Source organism: Heptranchias perlo, chromosome 11 (genome assembly GCF_035084215.1).
Source record: "Heptranchias perlo isolate sHepPer1 chromosome 11, sHepPer1.hap1, whole genome shotgun sequence".
Classification (NCBI taxonomy): domain Eukaryota; kingdom Metazoa; phylum Chordata; class Chondrichthyes; order Hexanchiformes; family Hexanchidae; genus Heptranchias; species Heptranchias perlo.
Window position 1 is genome coordinate 15,570,481 of NC_090335.1, and position 22,667 is coordinate 15,593,147.

The 22,667-nt window shown below is 38.4% G+C and overlaps 2 protein-coding genes across 4 annotated transcripts in view; one reads left to right on the forward strand and one right to left on the reverse strand.

The window, feature by feature from the left end:
* Positions 1–22,667, forward strand: part of phf11 (PHD finger protein 11) — a 246,166-nt gene that overhangs the window by 210,887 nt on the left and 12,612 nt on the right. The window contains exons 39-40 of the mRNA XM_067993443.1: positions 13,812–13,883; positions 17,076–17,209. Of these exons, the coding sequence (XP_067849544.1) occupies positions 13,812–13,883; positions 17,076–17,200 (197 nt within the window). The 3' untranslated portion in view covers positions 17,201–17,209. The remainder of the gene's footprint in view (positions 1–13,811; positions 13,884–17,075; positions 17,210–22,667) is intronic.
* LOC137327125 (RCC1 and BTB domain-containing protein 1-like) overlaps positions 1–22,667 on the reverse strand; it is a 118,425-nt gene that overhangs the window by 33,649 nt on the left and 62,109 nt on the right. Inside the window, exon 14 of one of the 3 annotated variants that reach the window (XM_067992597.1) lies at positions 14,792–15,384. The exons of 1 other annotated variant lie outside the window; for it this stretch is intronic. The gene's annotated coding sequence lies outside the window, so the exon portion shown is untranslated. Of the gene's footprint in view, positions 1–14,791; positions 15,385–22,667 lie in introns of those variants that run through there. One more of the 3 variants, XM_067992600.1, reaches the window with a different exon arrangement.

Consider the following 22,667-nt stretch of genomic DNA (forward strand, 5'->3'; position numbering starts at 1 on the left):
ATTCGATATTAGCACTGTGTTGTAGTGATTAATTACTCTATACCAGCACAGTGTTGTCGTGATTAATTACTCTACATCAGCACTGCTTTGCAGTGATTACTCTATATCAGCACTGTGTTATCGTGATTAATTACTCTATATCAGCACTGTGTTGTCGTGATTAATTACACTATATCAGCACTGTTGTAGTGATTAATTACACTATATCAGCACTGTTGTAGTGATTAATTACACTATATCAGCACTGTGTTGTCGTGATTAATTACACTATATCAGCACTGTGTTGTCGTGATTAATTACACTATATCAGCACTGTGTTGTCGTGATTAATTACACTATATCAGCACTGTGTTGTCGTGATTAATTACACTATATCAGCACTGTGTTGTCGTGATTAATTACACTATATCAGCACTGTGTTGTCGTGATTAATTACACTATATCAGCACTGTGTTGCTGTGATTAATTACATTATATCAGCACTGTGTTGCAGTGATTACTCTATATCAGCACTGTGTTGCTTCGATTAATTACATTATATCAGCACTGTGTTGCAGTGATTACTCTATATCAGCACTGTGTTGTTGCGATTAATTACATTATATCAGCACTGTGTTGCAGTGATTACTCTATATCAGCACTGTGTTGTAGTGATTAATTACTCTATATTAGCACTGTGTTGTAATGATTAATTCCACTATATCAGCACTGTTGTAGTAATTAATTACTCTATATTAGCACTGTGTTGTGATGAATTCGACTATATCAGCACTGCGTTGCAGTGATTAATTACACTGTATCAGCACTTGGTTGTAATGATTAATTACTCTATATCAGCACTGTGTTGTAGTGATTACACTATATCAGCACTGTGTTGTAGTGATTAATTACTCTATATTAGCACTGTGTTGTAATGATTAATTCCACTATATCAGCACTGTTGTAGTAATTAATTACTCTATATTAGCACTGTGTTGTGATGAATTCGACTATATCAGCACTGCGTTGCAGTGATTAATTACACTGTATCAGCACTTGGTTGTAATGATTAATTACTCTATATCAGCACTGTGTTGTAGTGATTACACTATATCAGCACTGTGTTGCAGTGATTACTCTATATCAGCACTGTGTTGCGATTAATTAGACTATATCCGTACTGTGTTGCAGTGATTAATTACTCTGTATCAGCACTGTGTTGCAGTGATTAATTCCACTATATCAGCACTGTGTTGTAGTGATTAATTACTCTATATCAGCACTGTGTTGTAGTGATTAATTACTCTATATCAGCACTGTGTTGCAGTGATTAATTACACTATCAGCACTGTTGTAGTCATTAATTACACTATATCAGCACTGCTTTGCAGTGATTACTCGATATCAGCACTGTGTTGCAGTGATTAATTACTCCATATCAGCACTGTGTTGTAGTGATTAATTACACTATATCAGCACTGCTTTGCAGTGATTACTCGATATCAGCACTGTGTTGCAGTGATTAATTACTCCATATCAGCACTGTGTTGTAGTGATTAATTACACTATATCAGCACTGCTTTGCAGTGATTACTCGATATCAGCACTGTGTTGCAGTGATTAATTACACTATATCAGCACTGTGTTGCAGTGATTACTCTATATCAGCACTGTGTTGTGATGAATTAGACTATATCAGCACTGTGTTGCAGTGATTAATTACACTATATCAGCACTGTGTTGTCGTCATTAATTACACTGTATCAGCACTTGGTTGTAATGATTAATTACTCTATATCAGCACTGTGTTGTGATGAATTAGACTATATCCGCACTGTGTTGTAGTGATTAATTACACTGTATCAGCACTTTGTTGTAATGATTAATTACTCTATACCAGCACTCTGTTGCAGTGATTAATTCCACTATATCAGCACTGTGTTGTGATTAATTAGACTATATCAGCACTGTGTTGTAGCGATTAATTACTTCATATCAGCACTGTGTTGTAGTGATTAATTACTCTGTACCAGCACTGTGTTGTAGTGATTAATTACTCTATATCAGCACTGTTGTAGTGAATAATTACTCCATATCAGCACTGTGTTGCAGTCATTAATTACACTATATCAGCACTGTGTTGCAGTGATTAATTACACTATATCAGCACTGTGTTGTCGTCATTAATTACACTATATCAGCACTGTGTTGCAGTGATTAGTTACTCTATATCAGCACTGTTGTAGTGATTAATTATTCTATATCAGGACTGTGTAGTGGTGATTACAACAGTGCTGATATAGTGTAATTAATCACCACAACACAGTCCTGATATAGAATAATTAATCACTGCAACACAGTGCTGATATAGAGTAACTAATCACTGCAACACAGTGCTGATATAGTGTAATTAATGACGACAACACAGTGCTGATATAGTGTAATGAATCACTACAACAGTGCTGACATAGAGTCATTAATCACAACAACACAGTGCTGATATAGTGTAATTAATCATTAGAACAAAGTGCTGATACAGTGTAATTAATCACTGCAACACAGTGCTGATATAGTGTAATTACTCACTGCAACACAGTGCTAATACAGAGTAACTAATCAATGCAACACAGTGCTGATATAGTGTAATTAATCTCAACGCAGTGCTGGCATAGAGTAATTAATCACTACAAAACAGTGCTGATATAGTGTAATTAATCACAACACATTGCTGATATAGTGGAATTAATCACTACAACAGTGCTGATATAGTGTAATTAGTGATTAATTCCACTATATCAGCAATGTGTTGTGATTAATTACACTATATCAGCACTGTTTTGTAGTGATTAATTACTCTATACCAGCACTGCGTTGTGATTAATTACACTATATCAGCACTGTGTTGCAGTGATTAATTACACTGTATCAGCACTTTGTTCTAATGATTAATTACTCTATACCAGCACTTTGTTGTAATGATTAATTACACTAAATCAGCACTGTGTTGTTGTGATTAATGACTCTATATCAGCACTGTTGTAGTGATTCATTACACTATATCAGCACTGTGTTGTAGCGATTAATTACTCTATATCAGCACTGTGTTGTAGTGATTAATTGCTCTATATCAGCCCTGTTGTAGTGATTAATTACTCTATATCAGCACTGTGTTGCAGTAATTAATTACACTATATCAGCACTGTGTTGCAGTGATTAATTACACTATATCAGCAATGTGTTGTTGTGATTAATTACACTATATCAGCACTATGTTGTGATTAAACTATATCAGCACTGTGTTGCAGTGATTAATTACACTGTATCAGCACTTTGTTGTAATGATTAATTACACTATATCAGCACTGTGTTGTCGTGATTAATTACTCTATATCAGCACTGTGTTGTAGTGATTAATTACACTATATCAGCACTGTGTTGTAGTGATTAATTACTCTATATCAGCACTGTGTTGTAGTGATTAATTACACTATATCAGCACTGTGTTGCAGTGATTACTCTATATCAGCACTGTGTTGTGATTAATTAGACAATATCAGCACTGTGTTGCAGTGATTAATTACACTGTATCAGCACTTTGTTGTAATGTTTAATTACTCTATACCAGCACTGTGTTGTGATTAATTACACTATATCAGCACTGTGCTGCAGTGATTAGTTGCTCCATGTCAGCACTGTGTTGGTGATTACTCTATATCAGCACTGTGTTGTGATTAATTACTCCATATCAGCACTGTGTTGCAGTGATTAAATCCACTATATCAGCACTGTGTTGTGATTAATTACACTATATCAGCACTGTGTTGCAGTGATTAATTACACTGTATCAGCACTTTGTTTTAATGATTAATTACTCTATACCAGCACTTTGTTGTAATGATTAATTACACTATTTCAGCACTGTGTTGTAGTGATTAATTACACTATATCAGCACTTTGTTGAAGTGATTACACTATATCAGCACTTTGTTGTCGTGATTAATTATTCGATATTAGCACTGTGTTGTAGTGATTAATTACTCTATACCAGCGCTGTGTTGTCGTGATTAATTACTCTACATCAGCACTGCTTTGCAGTGATTACTCTATATCAGCACTGTGTTATCGTGATTAATTACTCTATACCAGCACTGTGTTGTCGTGATTAATTACTCTACATCAGCACTGCTTTGCAGTGATTACTCTATCTCAGCACTGTGTTATCGTGATTAATTACTCTATATCAGCACTGTGTTGTAGTGATTAATTACTCTATATCAGCACTGTGTTGTGATTACACTATATCAGCACTGTGTTGTGATTACACTATATCAGCACTGTGTTGCTGTGATTAATTACACTATATCAGCACTGTGTTGCTGTGATTAATTACATTATATCAGCACTGTGTTGCAGTGATTACTCTATATCAGCACTGTGTTGCTGTGATTAATTACATTATATCAGCACTGTGTTGTAGTGATTACTCTATATCAGCACTGTGTTGTAGTGATTAATTACTCTATATTAGCACTGTGTTGTAATGATTAATTCCACTATATCAGCACTGTGTTGTAGTAATTAATTACACTATATCAGCACTGTGTTGTCGTGATTAAATACTCTCTATCAGCACTGTGTTGTAGTGATTAATTACTCTATATCAGCACTGTGTTGTGATTACACTATATCAGCACTGTGTTGCAGTGATTACTCTATATCAGCACTGTGTTGCGATTAATTAGACTATATCCGCACTGTGTTGCAGTGATTAATTACTCTGTATCAGCACTGTGTTGCAGTGATTAATTCCACTATATCAGCACTGTGTTGTCGTGATTAATTACTCTATATCAGCACTGTGTTGCAGTGATTAATTAATCTGTATCAGCACTGTGTTGCAGTGATTAATTACACTATATCAGCACTGTGTTGCAGTGATTAATTCCACTATATCAGCACTGTGTTGTAGTGATTAATTACACTGTCAGCACTGCTGTAGTCATTAATTACACTATATCAGCACTGTGTTGCAGTGATTAATTACTCCATATCAGCACTGTGTTGTAGTGATTAATTACACTATATCAGCTTTGTGTTGTCGTGTTTAATTACACTATATCAGCACTGTGTTGCAGTGATTACTCTATATCAGCACTGTGTTGTGATGAATTAGACTATATCAGCACTGTGTTGTAGTGATTAATTACACTATATCAGCACTGTGTTGTCGTGTTTAATTACACTATATCAGCACTGTGTTGTAGTGATTAATTACACTATATCAGCACTGTGTTGCAGTGATTAATTACACTATATCAGCACTGTGTTGCAGTGATTACTCTATATCAGCACTGTGTTGTGATGAATTAGACTATATCAGCACTGTGTTGCAGTGATTAATTACACTATATCAGCACTGTGTTGTCGTCATTAATTACACTATATCAGCACTGTGTTGCTTCGATTAATTACATTATATCAGCACTGTGTTGCAGTGATTACTCTATATCAGCACTGTGTTGTTGCGATTAATTACATTATATCAGCACTGTGTTGCAGTGATTAATTACACTATATCAGCACTGTGTTGCAGTGATTAATTACACTATATCAGCACTGTGTTGCAGTGATTACTCTATATCAGCACTGTGTTGTGATGAATTAGACTATATCAGCACTGTGTTGTAGTGATTAATTACACTATATCAGCACTGTGTTGTCGTGTTTAATTACACTATATCAGCACTGTGTTGTAGTGATTAATTACACTATATCAGCACTGTGTTGCAGTGATTAATTACACTATATCAGCACTGTGTTGCAGTGATTACTCTATATCAGCACTGTGTTGTGATGAATTAGACTATATCAGCACTGTGTTGCAGTGATTAATTACACTATATCAGCACTGTGTTGTCGTCATTAATTACACTATATCAGCACTGTGTTGCAGTGATTAATTACACTATATCAGCACTGTGTTGCAGTGATTACTCTATATCAGCACTGTGTTGTGATGAATTAGACTATATCAGCACTGTGTTGCAGTGATTAATTACACTATATCAGCACTGTGTTGTCGTGATAAATTACAATTTATCAGCACTGTGTTGTCGTCATTAATTACTCTATATCAGCACTGTTGTAGTGATTAATTATTCTATATCAGGACTGTGTTGTGGTGATTAATTACATTATATCAGCACTGTGTTGTGATTAATTACTCTATACTAACACTGTTGTAGTGAATAATTATTCGATATCAGCACTGTGTTGCAGTCATTAATTACACTATATCAGCACTGTGTTGCAGTCATTAATTACACTATATCAGCACTGTGTTGCAGTGATTAATTACACTATATCAGCAATGTGTTGTGATTAATTACACTATATCAGCACTATGTTGTGATTAGACTATATCAGCACTGTGTTGTCGTCATTAATTACACTAATTCAGCACTGTGTTGTCGTCATTAATTACACTATATCAGCACTGTGTTGCAGTGATTAATTACATTATATCAGCACTGTGTTGTAGTGATAAATTACAATTTATCAGCACTGTTGCAGTGATTAATTATTCTATATCAGGACTGTGTTGTGGTGATTAATTACACTATATCAGCACTGTGTTGTCGTGATTAATTACTCTATATCAGCACTGTTGTAGTGATTCATTACACTATATCAGCACTGCGTTGTCGTGATTAATTTCACTATATCAGCACTGTGTTGCAGTGATTAGTTACTCTGTATCAGTACTGTGTTGCAGTGATTAATTACACTGTATCAGCACTTTGTTGTAATGATTAATTACTCTATACCAGCACTCTGTTGCAGTGATTAATTCCACTATATCAGCACTGTGTTGTGATTAATTAGACTATATCAGCACTGTGTTGTAGCAATTAATTACTCTATATCAGCACTATGTTGTAGTGATTAATTACTCTGTATCAGCACTGTTGTAGTGATTAATTACTCTATATCAGCACTGTGTTCTGATGAATTACTCTATACTAACACTGTTGTCGTGAATAATTACTCGATATCAGCACTGTGTTGCAGTCATTAATTACACTATATCAGCACTGTGTTGCAGTGATTAATTACACTATATCAGCAATGTGTTGTGATTAATTACACTATATCAGCACCAAGTTGTGATTAGACTATATCAGCACTGTGTTGCAGTGATTAATTACACTGTATCAGCACTTTGTTGTAATGATTAATTCCACTATATCAGCACTGTGTTGCAGTGATTAATTACTCTATATCAGCACTGTGTTGCAGTGATTAATTACACTGTATCAGCACTGTTGTAGTGATTAATTACTCTATATCAGCACTGTGTTGCAGTGATTACTCTATACCAGCACTGTGTTGTAGTGATTAATTACTCTATACCAGCACTGTGTTGTAGTGATTAATTACTCTATATCAGCACTGTTGTAGTGATTAATTCCACTATATCAGCAACGTGTTGTGATTAATTACACTATATCAGCACTGTGTTGTAGTGATTAATTACTCAAAATCAGCACTGTGTTGTGATTAATTACACTATATCAGCACGGTGTTGCAGTGATTAGTTGCTCCATGTCAGCACTGTGTTGCAGTGATTACTCTATATCAGCACTGTGTTGCAGTGATTAAATCCACTATATCAGCACTGTGTTGTAGTGATTAATTACCCTATATCAGCATTGTGTTGTAGCGATTAATTACTCTATATCAGCACTGTGTTGTAGTGATGAATTACTCTATATCAGCACTGTGTTGTAGTGATTAATTACTCTATATCAGCACTGTGTTGTGATTAGACTATATCAGCACTGTGTTGCAGTGATTAATTACACTGTATCAGCACTTTGTTGTAATGATTAATTGCACTATATCAGCACTGTGTTGTGATTTATTACACTATATCAGCACTTTGTTGTCGTGATTAATTATTCTATATTAGCACTGTGTTGTCGTGATTAATTACTCAAAATCAGCACTGTGTTGCAGTGATTACTCCATATCAGCACTGTGTTGTGATTAATTACTCCATATCAGCACTGTGTTGTGATTAATTACTCTATATCAGCACTGTGTTGCAGTGATTAATTCCACTATATCAGCACTGTGTTGTCGTGATTAATTACACTATATCAGCACTGTGTTGTAGTGATTAATTACTCTATATCAGCACTGTTGTAGTGATTAATTACACTATATCAGCACTGTGTTGTCGTGATTAATTACACTGTATCAGCACTATGTTGCAGTGATTAGTTACTCTATATCAGCACTGTGTTGCAGTGATTAATTACATTATATCAGCACTGTGTTGTAGTGATTAACTACTCTATACCAGCACTGTGTTGTAATGATTAATTACTCTATACCAGCACTGTGTTGGAGTGATTAATTGCACTATATCAGCACTGCTTTGCAGTGATTACCCTATACCAGCACTGTGTTGTAGTGATTAATTACACTATATCAGCACTGTTTTGTCGTGATTAATTACTCTATACCAGCACTGTGTTGCTGTGATTAATTACATTATATCAGCACTGTGTTGCAGTGATTACTCTATATTAGCACTGTGTTGTGATTCATTGGACTATAACAGCACTGTGTTCCAGTGATTAATTCCACTATATCAGCACTGTGTTGTAGTGATTAATTAGTCTATATCAGCACTGTGTTGTGATTAATTAGACTATATCAGCACTGTGTTGCAGTGATTAATTACACTATATGGGCACTGTGTAGTAAATTAATGGGACTCAAGGCGGATAAATCCCCTGGACCTGATGGCTTACATCCTCGGGTCTTGAGGGAAGTGGCAGTGGGGATTGTGTATGCTTTGGTAATAATTTTCCAAAATTCTCTGGACTCGGCAAAGGTCCCGGCAGATTGGAAAACTGCTAATGTAACACCCTTATTTAAAAAGGGTAGTAGGCAGAAGGCTGGAAATTGTAGACCAGTTAGCCTAACATCTGTGGTGGGTAAAATTTTGGAGTCTATTATTAAGGAGACAGTAGCAGAACATTTGGATAAACATAATTTAATAGGACAAAGTCAGTATGGCTTTACGAAGGGGAAGTCATGTCTGACAAATTTGCTTGAGTTCTTTGAGGACATAACGTACAGGGTGGATAAAGGGGAACCAGTGGACGTAGTGTATTTAGACTTCCAGAAGGCATTCGACAAGGTGCCACATAAAAGATTGTTGCTCAAGATAAAGAATCACTGGATTGGGGGTAATATTCTGGCATGGGTGGAGGATTGGTTATCTAACAGGAAGCAGAGAGTTGGGATAAATGGTTCATTCTCGGACTGGCAACCAGTAGCCAGTGGTGTTCCGCAGGGGTCGGTGCTGGGTCCCCAACTCTTTACGATCTATATTAACGATTTGGAGGAGGGGACCGAGTGTAACATATCAAAGTTTGCAGATGATACAAAGATGGGAGGGAAAGTAGAGAGTGAGGAGGACATAAAAAACCTGCAGGGGGATATAGACAGGCTGGGTGAGTGGGCGGAGATTTGGCAGATGCAATACAATATTGGAAAATGTGAGGTTATGCACTTTGGCAGGAAAAACCAGAGAGCAAGTTATTATCTTGATGGCAAGAGACTGGAAAGTACTGCAGTACAAAGGGATCTGGGGGTCCTAGTGCAAGAAAATCAAAAAGTTAGTATGCAGGTGCATCAGGTGATCAAGAAGGCCAACGGAATGTTGGCATTTATTGCTAGGGGGATAGACTATAAAAACAGGGAGGTATTGCTGCAGTTATATAAGGTATTGGTGAGACCGCACCTGGAATACTGCATACAGTTTTGGTCTCCATACTTAAGAAAAGACATACTTGCTCTCGAGGCAGTACAAAGAAGGTTCACTTGGTTAATCCCGGGGATGAGGGGGTGGACATATGAGGAGAGGTTGAGTAGATTGGGACTCTACTCATTGGAGTTCAGAAGAATGAGAGGCGATTTTATTGAAACATATAAGATTGTGAAGCGGCTTGATCGGGTGGATGCGGTAAGGATGTTCCCAAGGATGGGTGAAACTAGAACGAGGGGGCATAATCTTAGAATAAGGGGCTGCTCCTTCAAAACTGAGATGAGGGGAAACTTCTTCACTCAGAGGAATTTGCTGCCCCAGGAAGCTGTGGAAGCTACATCATTGAATAAATTCAAAGCAGAAATAGACAGTTTCCTCGAAGTAAAGGGAATTAGGGGTTACGGGGAGTGGGCAGGAAATTGGACATGAATTTAGATTTGATTCTAGATTTGAGGTTAGGATCAGATCAGCCATGATCTTATTAAAAGGCGGAGCAGGCTCGAAGGGCCGATTGGCCTACTCCTGCTCCTATTTCTTATGTTCTTATAGTGTAATCACTGCAACACAGTGCTGATATACATATCAGCACTACTGTAGTGATCAATACACTCTATCAGCACTGTGTCGTAATGTAGTGAAAAATTGCTCTATTTCAGCACTGTTGTAGTGATTAATTGCTCTATCAGCATTGTGTTGTAATTAACAATTATTCTTATCAGCAAGGTGTTGTAATTAATTACTCTTATCAGCGAGGAGTTGTGATTAATTACTCTATTTGCACCATGTTGTCGTGAATAATTACTCTATTTGCACCATGTTGTCGTGAATAATTACTCTATTTCAGTGCAGTGCTGTGAATAATTACTCTATCAGCACTGTGTTGCAGTGATTAATTACACTATATCAGCACTGTATTGCAGTGATTAATTACACTATATCAGCACTGTATTGCAGTGATTAATTACACTATATCAGCACTGTATTGCAGTAATTAATTACACTATATCAGCACTGTATTGCAGTGATTAATTACACTATATCAGCACTGTATTGCAGTGATTAATTACTCTCTACCAGCAATGTGTTGCAGTGATTAATTACACTATATCAGCACTGTGTTGCAGTGATTAATTACACTATATCAGCACTGTATTGCAGTGATTAATTACTCTCTACCAGCAATGTGTTGCAGTGATTAATTACACTATATCAGCACTGTGTTGCAGTGATTAATTACACTATATCAGCACTGTAATACAGTGATTAATTACACTATATTGCAGTGATTAATTACTCTATATCAGCACTGTGTTGTAGTGATTACAACACAGTGCTGATATAGTGTAATTTATCACTACAACACAGTGCTGATATAATGTAATTAGTGATGAATTACACTATATCAGCACTGTGTTGCAGTGATTAATTACTCTATATCAGCACTGTGTTGTAGTGATTAATTACTCTATATCAGCACTGTGTTGTAGTGATTAATTACACTATATCAGCACTGTGTTGTAATTACACTATATCAGCACTACTGTAGTGATCAATACACTCTATCAGCACTGTGTCGTAATGTAGTGAAAAATTGCTCTATTTCAGCACTGTTGTAGTGATTAATTGCTCTATCAGCATTGTGTTGTAATTAACAATTATTCTTATCAGCAAGTTGTTGTAATTAATTACTCTCATCAGCGAGGAGTTGTGATTAATTACTCTATTTGCACCATGTTGTCGTGAATAATTACTCTATTTCAGCGCAGTGCTGTGAATAATTACTCTATACCAGCACTGTGTTGTAGTGGTTAATTACTCTATACCAGCACTGTGTTATAGTGGTTAATTACTCTATACCAGCACTGTGTTATAATGATTAATTACTCTATACCAGCACTATGTTATAATGATTAATTACTCTGTACCAGCACTGTGTTATAATGATTAATTACTCTATACCAGCACTGTGTTGCAGTGATTAATTACTCTATATCAGCACTGTGTTGTGATTACAACAACAACAACATCAACAACAACTTGCATTTATATAGCACTTATAGCATAGTAAAATGTCGCAAGGTGCTTCACAGGAGTGATTATCAAACAATATTTGACACTGAGCCACATAAAGAGGTATTGGGACAAGTGACCAAAAGCTTGGTCAAAGAGGTAGGTTTTAAGGAGTGTCTTAAAGGAGGAGAGAGAGGTGGAGAGGCGGAGATGTTTAGGAAGGAATTCCAGAGCTTAGGGCCTGGACAGCTGAAGGCACGGCCGCCAATGGTGGAGCAATTAAAATCGGGGACGCGCAAGAGGCAAGAATTGGAAGAGTGCAGAGATCTCGGAGGGTTGTAGGGCTGGAGGGGGTTACAGAGATAGGGAGGGGTGTGGCCGAGGAGGGTTTTGAAAACCAGGATGAGAATTTTAAAATCGAGGCGTTCCCGGACCGGGAGCCAATGTAGGTCAGTGTGCAGGTGTCAGGTGGTGGGTGAACGGGACTTGGTGCAAGTTAGGATATGGGCTGCAGAGTTTGGATGAGCTCAAGTTTGTGGAAGTTGGAGGTTGGAAGCTGGGAGGTCAGCCAGGAGAGCATTGGAATAGTCCTGTCTGGAGGTAACACAGGCACGGATGAGGGTTTCAGCAGGTGAGCTGAGGCAGGGGTTGAGATGGGCGATGTTACGGAGGTGGAAGTAGGCGGTCTTGGTGATGGAACGCATATGTGGTCGGAAGCTCATCTCCGGGTCAAATAGGGCACCAAGGTTACGAACGGTCTGGTTCACCCTCAGACAGTGGCCAGGGAGAGGGAACAGAGTTTGCGGCAGGGACCAAAGGCAGTGGCTTCGGTCTTCCCAATATTTAGTTGGAGGAAATTTTTGCGTATCTAGTACTGGGTATCAGACAAGCAGTGTGACAAATGAGAGACAGTGGAGGGGTCGAGGGAGGTGGTTGTGAGGTAGAGCTGGGTGTAATCAGTGTATACGTGGACACGCGACATAGTGTTTTCGGATGATATTGCCAAGAGGCAGCATGTAGATGAGAACTAGGAGGGGGTTAAGGATAGATCCTTGGGGGACTCCAGAGGTAACAATGAAGAAGTGGGAAGAGAAGCCATTGCATTAATTACTCTATCAATGCTGTGTTGTGAATAATTACTCTATTTCAGTGCTGTTGTAGTGAGTAATTACTCTATATCAGTACTGTGTTGTAATGAATAATTTTATCAGCGAGGTGTTGTGAATAATTATTCTTTCAGCACTGTGTTGCACTGATTAATAACTCTGTATCAGCATTGTGTAGTAGTGATTAATTACTCTATATCAGCACTGTGCTAATCTAGATCTTTATTTCTTTTTTTATATCACTTTACGATAGATTCAGGACATAGACCGTTTATAATGAACCACAGTTAACACTGATCTACAGGGAAATAGGCAACTTTAATATTCTTGTAAACTTTGTGCTGCACTTTTTGCAGCTCCGAACCTAGATAATGACTGTCAGCGGGCTATTTTATCGTGGAGAGCATCACAGCCAAATCTGATCTGTCCCGACCCAATATCTACATTTTCCAGCGGGAGCCAGTTGATAATGATCTGGAGTGGGAACCCCTGGCCATTCCCCACTCTCTAACCCGGGGCACTGAAATTAATTGTAGTGCCCCAACTGCTACCTGGCTGAGATTATCTGACAGAGCACAGGCCAGGGATTGACCCTGGCACCTTCAGGCTCGAATGACCCAGTAACGCATCCAGCAGTGCACTTAACTTGCTAAGTTTTTTTTAATTGAAGTTAAATTGAAACAAATCTGGAGCGAGGATAGGAGAAAAATTAAAAATAAATAAATGTTGCAAATGATCGCTTGTGTGATTGACTTGAGTGAAGTTCAAAGTCTACAACTCAGCAGGATTATCTGGATCTTTAAGCTGCAGCTCAGGAAGTTTAAATCCGTCACTTAATTTTTTGTTACATTCTTGTTAACCCTTTCTTTCAGACTATGACACTGCATGGGCAATACTTCTGACAATGGATTCATTTCAAGACATCATGTCAAAATTCCAATCTGGTAAGGATTACTTTGTACAAAAGCAAAATACTGCGGATGCTGGAAATCTGAGATTAAAACTGAAAATGCTGGAAACACTCAGCAGGTGTGGAGAGAGAAACAGAGTTAACGTTTCAAGTCAACGACCTTTCATAAGAACTTTCAATCAAGGATCACTTTGTATTCCAAACAGCTGCTGAAGTTTAAATGCACCAGACATTGACGAGTCTTACTTCCTTTAGAAGGCAGCTAACAGAAATGGTGACCTATTTCTGAATTTGTAGAATTGATTTATATGTCAAGAAGAGTCAAATTTTGATAAGATAAATGCCTCGGGAAGTTTTAAGAAAGCTATTGTTTAGATAAGAGTACCCCCCCTCCCCCCCCACCCAAAAAAAATTTTGGAGTGCTATTTGAAATAAAATTTCCGCATTAACAAGTGTGCTCTGCTCTTGAATGAGTATATAGAATTTATTATTAGAACATTTTGTTCATTCTCAGGATGTGGGCGTTGCTGGCAAGGCCAGCATTTATTGCCCATCCCTAGTTGCCTGCAGTTTGATACAAATTAGTGATTTGCTAGGCCATTTCAGAGGGCAGTTAAAGGTCAATCATGTTGTTGTGGGACTGGAGTCACATATAGGCCAGACCGGGTAAGGATGGCAGGTTTCCTTCCCTAAAGGACATTAGTGAACCAGATGGGTTTATATGACAATCGATCAGCTTCGTGGTCACTATTACTGATACCAGTTTTTTATTTCCAGATTTTTGTGTTATGTTAATTGTTTAGATTTATTTACATTGTATTGAAATTTCTGGGGTTTTTTCTGCATTGTTATTCGATTGCATTTATTTTCAATGAAAGCTTAAAAAGTACAACAGCTACAGTGTAAACAGCAGACTGAGTAGCAGCTACATAGAGTATACTATAGAATTATAAAAGGCACGAGCATTTGTTTTTCAAACAATAACACAGAGTTTCTTATGTTGTGGACAACTTTTTAATTGGCTTATTCTCACGTAAACTTCTTTAAATTTGTCTCTTTAGCTATTAATAAGTATATACAGTGAAAGTGTTTCTAATTACAGCACACGTCATTGGATTTAAATTAATTAATGCTATTATGTGAATATTTTTTGATTCAATTAAATGTTCAAAACAAAGATATCAGCTTGTCTGGCCCTAAAAGAGATCCATGGAATTGCCCAGAACACTGAATTTTTGTGTATATTATTTCTATAATTGTTTCTCCTGAACGTACATTCCAGAAGTATAATGAACATTAGAAAGTTTACATTGTGAAGCAATATTTTTGTTCTCATTCTTCAGTCTTTTCTAGTTTGAGACATATGAACTGAACTTTACAGTCTGTGATAGCCATTCTTGGTGAACTGTGTAGATTGTATACTGTGGTTGATCTTTGCTTCCCGACTTCTAATGTTGGAGACTGCCTGATAAATATAATCATAACATGAAATAAAACCAGAAAATGCTGGAAACACTCAGTAGGTCAGGCAGCATCTGTGGAGAGAGAAACAGAGTTAACATTTCAGGTCGTTAATGACCTTTCGTCAGAACTGGAAGATGTTGGAGATGAACAGCTTTTAAGCAAATACAGAGCCAGGGAAAAGGGGCCAGGGGAGGAACATATGGAAAGGTCTCTGATAGGGTGGAGGGCAGGAGTGATTAAATGACAAAAGGGACGATGATGCAAGGCAAAAGGAAGAGATAATGGGACAAATATAGAAACAAAAGATGGATCCAGAGGAGACATAAATGGTAACAGCAAAATAGCAGAGCGGGAGGGAAGCAGGGAAAATCTGGGAAAAGAGAGTGTTATTGTGGCGGAGAATAATGTGTAGACCCCACGGGTGCGGACTATCCCGGCCCTGTACCGATAGGGGATCCCCACCCCAAGCACCAGCCCACACCTCCTCCACTCCCAGTGGTTCTGGTGCAGCCGTCCTCCATCATTAGCACCTGCTGTCTGAGAGAAAATGGGAGCAGTAGTGGTTAAGATCTAAAGTTGTTAAATTCAATGTTAAGACCAGAAGGCTGTAAAGTGCCTCATAGAATGATGAGGTGCTATTCCTCGAGTTTGCGTTGAGCTTCATTGGAACAGTGCAGGGAGGCAGAGGTCAGATGAAAGGTCATCGACCTGAAATGTTAACTCTGTTTCTCTCTCTACAGATACTGCCTGACCTGCTGAGTGTTTCCAGCACTTCCTATTTTTATTTCAGATTTCCAGCGCCTGCAGTATTTTTCTTTTGTTTGAATAATCATAACATGTTCCAACATAATTTAAGAGGAATGTAATGTTCAAAAGTAATTAGACTGGAGTATTATAATGAACCATAAATTGAGCACTGTGTATAGTAATATGGATTCCCACTGAGGTATAATCTGTCTTAATTTTTCCTCTCATTCCTTTTCTCTCTTTCCATACTACAATTCCCTGCATCCCATGCAGTTGGCAGAAAGCAGATTGTGATTGTCTAGTAGAAACCCCCTAAAGTCATTAAAAATAGTGATGATTATGCTACAGCACAGATGCAGACACAATATCTGGTTCTTCATTTTACCAACCAGAGAGTCACTTAAAAGTCTCTACCAGTAAATGATAAAGCTTAGACTTTGAACACAAGCAAAACCCACAGTCTTATGGGCAAGAAAGATTGTAAAGTGATGACCAAGTAGAGAGGTACGGTTTAAATGGCTCGTGATGTCAGCCTTGGCTCAGTGGGTAGCACTCACGCGTCTGAATCAGAAGGTTGTGGGTTCAAGTCCCACGACTTGAGCACATAATTTCGGCTGACGCTCCACTGTAGTACTGAGGGAGTACTGCACTGTCGGAAGTGCCATCTTTCGGTTGAGAAGTAGAAGATCCCATGGCACTATTTCGCAGAAGAGCAGGGGAGTTCTCCCTGGTGGCATGGCCAATATTTATCCCTGAACCAACACCTAAAAATCAATTATCTGGTCATTTTCTCATTGCTGTTTATGGGACCTTGCTGTGTGCAAATTGGCTGCCTCATTTCCTATATTACAACAGTGATTACACTTCAAAAGTACTTTTTTGGCTGTAAAGCGCTTTAGGATGTTCTGAGGTCGTGAAATAACATATATGTATATATAAAAATAAAAATGCACATCTTCCTTTCTCCTCCTCTTTAACAAAAGTCTCACACCTGTATTTTTTCCTCCTTTAACAGAAATACGTCAAAACCTGCAACATCTTGAACAAGAACAATTATCTTTGCTAAGAAGAGAGAGTCTTGTTGAGGAGATGAGAAGGATAGCCGGACCACTCAGTCAGAAATCTCACAGACAGAAATGACTGCTCCAAGTATACCACTATCCTATCCTGTTCCATGCTGGAAGCTGTATTTGTTTTTGGAAGTTGCAAGCTTTAGTACATTAGCAATAAGCAGTACGATAACCAACTGAGAATGCAGATATTCTGGGGCTTTTAAACGCCAAGGTATATAAGGGGGTCATTTTAACTCCCTCCGCCCTGTGGAAACGGGATGGTAGTGGAGTTAAATTCAAAGTGGTCGACTTACCACTCCACTCCATCGCCATCTTTCCCGGGGCCTTTCGCTGGGTTGCCCAGGCACCCACCTGAATCGAGTAGGAGCCTTTTAATCTATGCAATGCGGGATCCTACAACATGCATAGGACCCCGATGCAGTTTTAATGGCCATGGACCATGTGCCAAGGACTCTCCACTCGGTCAGAACTAGAGGGCATAGTCGCAGGATAAGGGGTCGGCCATTTAAGACTGAGATGAGGAGAAATTTCTTCACTAGAGGGTTGTGAATCTTTGAAATTCTCTACCCCAGAGAGCTGTGGATGCTGAGTCATTGAATATATTCAAGGCTGAGATGGATAGATTTTTGGACTTTAGGAGAATCAAGGGATATGGGGATCGGGCAGGAAAGTAGAGATGAGGTAGATCAGCTGTGATCTTATTGAATGACGGAGCAGGGTCAAGGAGCCGTATGACCTACATATCTCTTATGTTCTTAGAAAAAGTTAAAATTATTTTTGCGGGGCAGGATGCTCCTCTGGGCTCCACAGAAAATGTGGACCATGACTGACCTTCCTGCTGGGTTGGCCTCTGGGCCGCCCGATATTGCGCCGGCCCGGAACCGTAGCAGGACACCCATTCAGGGCATGTCAAAATGGACCAGCCATCCACCTGAAATGTCAAATTTACCCTAAAGTATCAGGCTGCAATATCTATTTAACAAGTTCAGTCTATAAGAGCATGGCAACTACTATTAGACGTATTCAAATTTCTGGTGAATTGCTCGTGGGCAATTTTTGTGACTAAGTTGGGAGAGACCTCAATGCCTTGCTCCACCGCACCGCCTACTGCCCAGACCTTGCAACTACAGCGTTACAGGCAGGATCTCCATTCTAAATCAGAAGCAAAATACTATGGATACTGGAAATACTCAGCAAGTCAGGCAACATCTGTGCGGAAAGAAACAGTTAACGTTTCAGGTCGAAGACCTTTCGTCAAAACTGTCAGAACAGGAGATGTTAAAGAGTTAACAGTTTTTAAGCAAGTACAGAGCCAGGGATTGGTGGGGGGGGGGGGAAAAGAACAAAAGGGGAGGAGTATAATAGGGTGGAGCGCAGGAGTAATTAAATGACAAAAGGGATGATGGTGCAAGGCAAAGGGGGTGGTAATGGGACAAGTTAAGAAATAAAAAATGGGTCTAGAGGAGCTGTAAATGGCAACAGCAGAACCATTACCAGCACCTGCTGACCCACTGGTTATGAGCTGAAGTTACTGAAATCAATGAGTCCAGAAGGTTGTAAAGTGCCTAATCGAAAGTTGAGGTGCTGTTCCTCGAGCTTACTTTGAGCTTCATTGGAACAGTGTAGGAGGCAGAGGTCAGGGTGGGACGGAGAATTAAAATGGCAAGTGAACGGCAGGTCAGTGTCGGGGAGGTTTCCTCCCATCACCCACCCCCCCCACCAGCCCCGGCTCTGTACTTGCTTAAAAACTGGTAACTCTTTAACATCTCCTGTTCTGACCGTTTTGACGAAAGGTCTTCGACCTGAAACGTTAACTGTTTCTTTCCGCACAGATGCTGCCTGACTTGCTGAGTATTTCCAGCATTTTGTTTTTATTTCCATTCTAAATGTTTGTGTACATTAGCAATTTCAGTGTTAAATGTTGATATTAAAAGCACAACCAAAAATCACGACAACAAGAAGTTGGACGGAAAGTACTTTGCAGCCACAAGATTTTTGATTATAGGGATAGATGGCATTGAATATCTTACCAAACCTATAATCTGCAATTTAAAGAAGTTATAATGGAAACAATTAATAGAAGGCTAGACTCTCATTCTCATGAGTCATGGAACTATTTTCTGTATGACAACTGAACTTTTTAAAAGCTCTAGGTTAATTGAATATAGAGGGGCTTGTTGAGACAAATGGCTTTCTCCTATTCTTCAAAAAAAATCTGAAGTTTCTTTGGTACAATACTGGTTAATTAAAGTACGACTCACAATTACAAACAGCCAAAGGGGAGGAAAACAAAACTGCATGAATAAATTTTTATCTAAGTGGGGTGTGAGGCAATAAAAGAAAGGAATTGCATTTCTTTCGAGCCTTTCACAACCTCAATGTCCCAAAGTGCTTTTGCAGATAATGAAGTACTTTTGAAGTGTAGTCATTGTTGTAATATAGGAAATGTAGCAGCCAATTTGCGCACAGCAAGGTCCCACAAACAGCAATGAGATAATGACCAGATAATCTGTTTTCATGATGTTGGTTCATTCTTAAGTTACCAGTACCATTTTTGTAGCAGCATAGAATTATAATGTGGGGTAACAGGGACTCAGGAGGTATCATAGTCTCGTGAAGCTTGTTTGATTAGTCTCTGGCCCCTCTAAGGCAATTACCAGAGCTATTACCTAAATTGGCCATGTGCATTTTTTCCCTCCTTTTTTATTTTGCCGTGCTGAATTGGGGAGGGGAGGGGAAAGAAAAGTCAGTGGTGTATGACTCTTGCACCACGTGTGGATCGAGCAGGCTTGATGGACCAGATGGTCTGCTCCTGTCCTGAAGCTTGGATGTCCATATTGTGCATGTTTATACTGCTTCAAGGGTACGAGTCACATTCCGAGTGCACTTGTGTAATCAGACTGTGCACTAATTTACATGTGCAAATACATGTGTGCTAAAACAATGAGTTAATTAGTCTAATTTCCTATTGCCCTAACATTTACTGGCAAGTCTTAGTAGAGAATTTCCAGGAATGGAAATATTGACCCTTTGTTGTGGTGATTGTTAAGGCCCTTTTTTTGTGTGCTCAAAGCAATTAGTTACTTTTTTCACACTCCACTGTTTTGTGGGGTTAGGTCAGTTGTAATTACACAATGCTTCTTCAATATGACACAAGGATATGATTAGCACCATTGACCCATTAGAAACAGGCAAATGTACAATATTTCTCTGGAAAACACATCTTGTTTAAATGCTGAAATTTATCACTAAAATATCTTCATAACTGCAGAGAAATGGTTGAAACCATTATTAAAGAAAAGGCTAACTTTATTTTAATCAGACTTTTGCATTGTAACGAGTGTTAAAATTCTGTGCAAAATAAAAAAAGGGAGATTTATCTTAACTGCATTCCATAACAGCCAGAAAATAAAGCTGTTGATTCCAAGCGACCAATGGCCTGGTGGGCAAATTGTTAAGAATTAAGACAGAGGCATCCAATCTATTGTCTTTGTGGGCTACATAGCCATGGAGCATGGAGCCATATAAAGTTTAAATCTTCATTCCCATTAATCTGCATATATCTCAGTGATTTAAAATTTATCTACCAGTGAGACACCAGCACTAAGACCACCCTTTCCAAACCTGCAAAATGAAACAGGACAAGCCAAAGAAGTATAAGGGAATAGGACAGCATGGACTGGACTTTGAGGCCCAGATTACCAGGTCAGGTTGGACTTTCCTACATCAAGGAATTTAAACTGTCAAAAAAAGCCTTTATTCATTCTCCATTTGTAGTACACTTTTCTGCATTGGGTGTGATTTCTTCCATCTTGAAACCAAATACCATGGGCTATGCAGAATACCTCAACTGCTGGAGAAAACAAAGCCAGGTTCTTCAGAGGACAGCAGTAAAACCTGACCTGTAACACTCGCCAAGTATAAAGATTAGACTGCAGCGTAGCAACTAGTAACTTAGTTTTTAATGGTTGAGACACTGGTATCAACACATTAAATAAACCAATAGGCGGATCAATTTCTTGCCATCAAAACAAGCTGGAACTTCACCCGATTGGATTACACATATTACTTACATTACAACAGTGACTACACTTCAAAAAGCTCTTCACTGGCTGTAACGCGCTATGGGACATTCTGAGGTTGTGAAAGGCGCTGTATAAATACAAGTCTTTTTCTTTAATGTATTCACAAATTAAATAAAGAGCTTGCATGCTTACATTGTAATGTCACACAATTTACAAGAGCTTAGATTTGATGGCTGTGTTTTGTGCAATCACTATAGGAATAAAATTCTATTATGTTCTGTGTCTGTTAAGCAAATCTAAGATTTTTGGGTTTTTATACTAATATTAATCACATCTATAACTATCAATCAATAACATTACCTTTGTTTAGTATTTCTCAATGCGTTGTGTCAAGTCCTCGATTTCTCAAGATAAGGTAAGGCTACTTGGTGTCCAGGCTGTAGTATGCCTTTACTTGTGATCTTTACACCTATTTGAGTTATTTTTACGTAGGGATATGTTGATCATAGAGCACCGAAGGCGGCCATTCATCCCATCATGCCTGTGCCAGCTCTTTGAAAGAGCTATCCAATTAATCCCACTCTCTTTTTGGATAGCCCTTCAAATGACTAAGAGCTAAAATTATAATTTCATCAGAAAATTAAAATCCCAGATCAGTCTTTGCCATAGTACTTACCTATAGATCCAAGTTTTTCTGTTACATCTTCATAAAATATTTATTTAATAAAAGGACTTGGTTCTTTTTGCTGTTGTGTAAACTGATGCACTAAGGGTGGATCCCTTGGAATTCATCTTCTCAATACTGTTGGTGTCAGTGGGAATCATCTCTGAAGAACATTTTGCGAAACATGACAAAATACGTTGGAGCCCAGTAAATACAAATATTTTGGAAAGTAATGCTTACATAGAAATGTAGGTGATGTGCTGGAACACATATCTCATGGATAGTACCTACTTGCAGCTTTCTCTTCTGTTTTAAAATAGCTTGTCTGCTAAACGCATGTCTTTGAAAATCGACATTGCGCTCTGTAAATAAGACTTTGCTTTGTCAAGACTCCATTACAGTAAAAACTATTCCATTGGTCTTCAGAGAGGCCAGTGATTAGGCTGCACATGTTTTGCTAATCGGTCTTGGATCAATAAAACTATGCCAACCTTTCTGAGATGTACAGTATAATGCTTCTGTAAAACCAAGTTGTTTGCCCTAAAGCAAAAGCAAAATACTGCGGATGCTGGAAATCTGAAATAAAAACAGAAAATGCTGGAAAGCTCAGCAAGTGAGGCAGCATCTGTGGAGAAAGAAACAGAGTTAATGTTTCAGGTCGAAGACCTTTCGTCAGAATGTTCTTTTCCAGCATTTTCTGTTTTTGTTTGACCCTAATACAGTCCAGTTCACACTTTCATGGTACTTGGGGAGGGGATCCTCCATCAGCACACTGTGCTGAGAGGTCGTCTGAACCCTTGGTGTCCACTGCTTTTATCTTCCCCCAAACTTCCATTTCCACATCT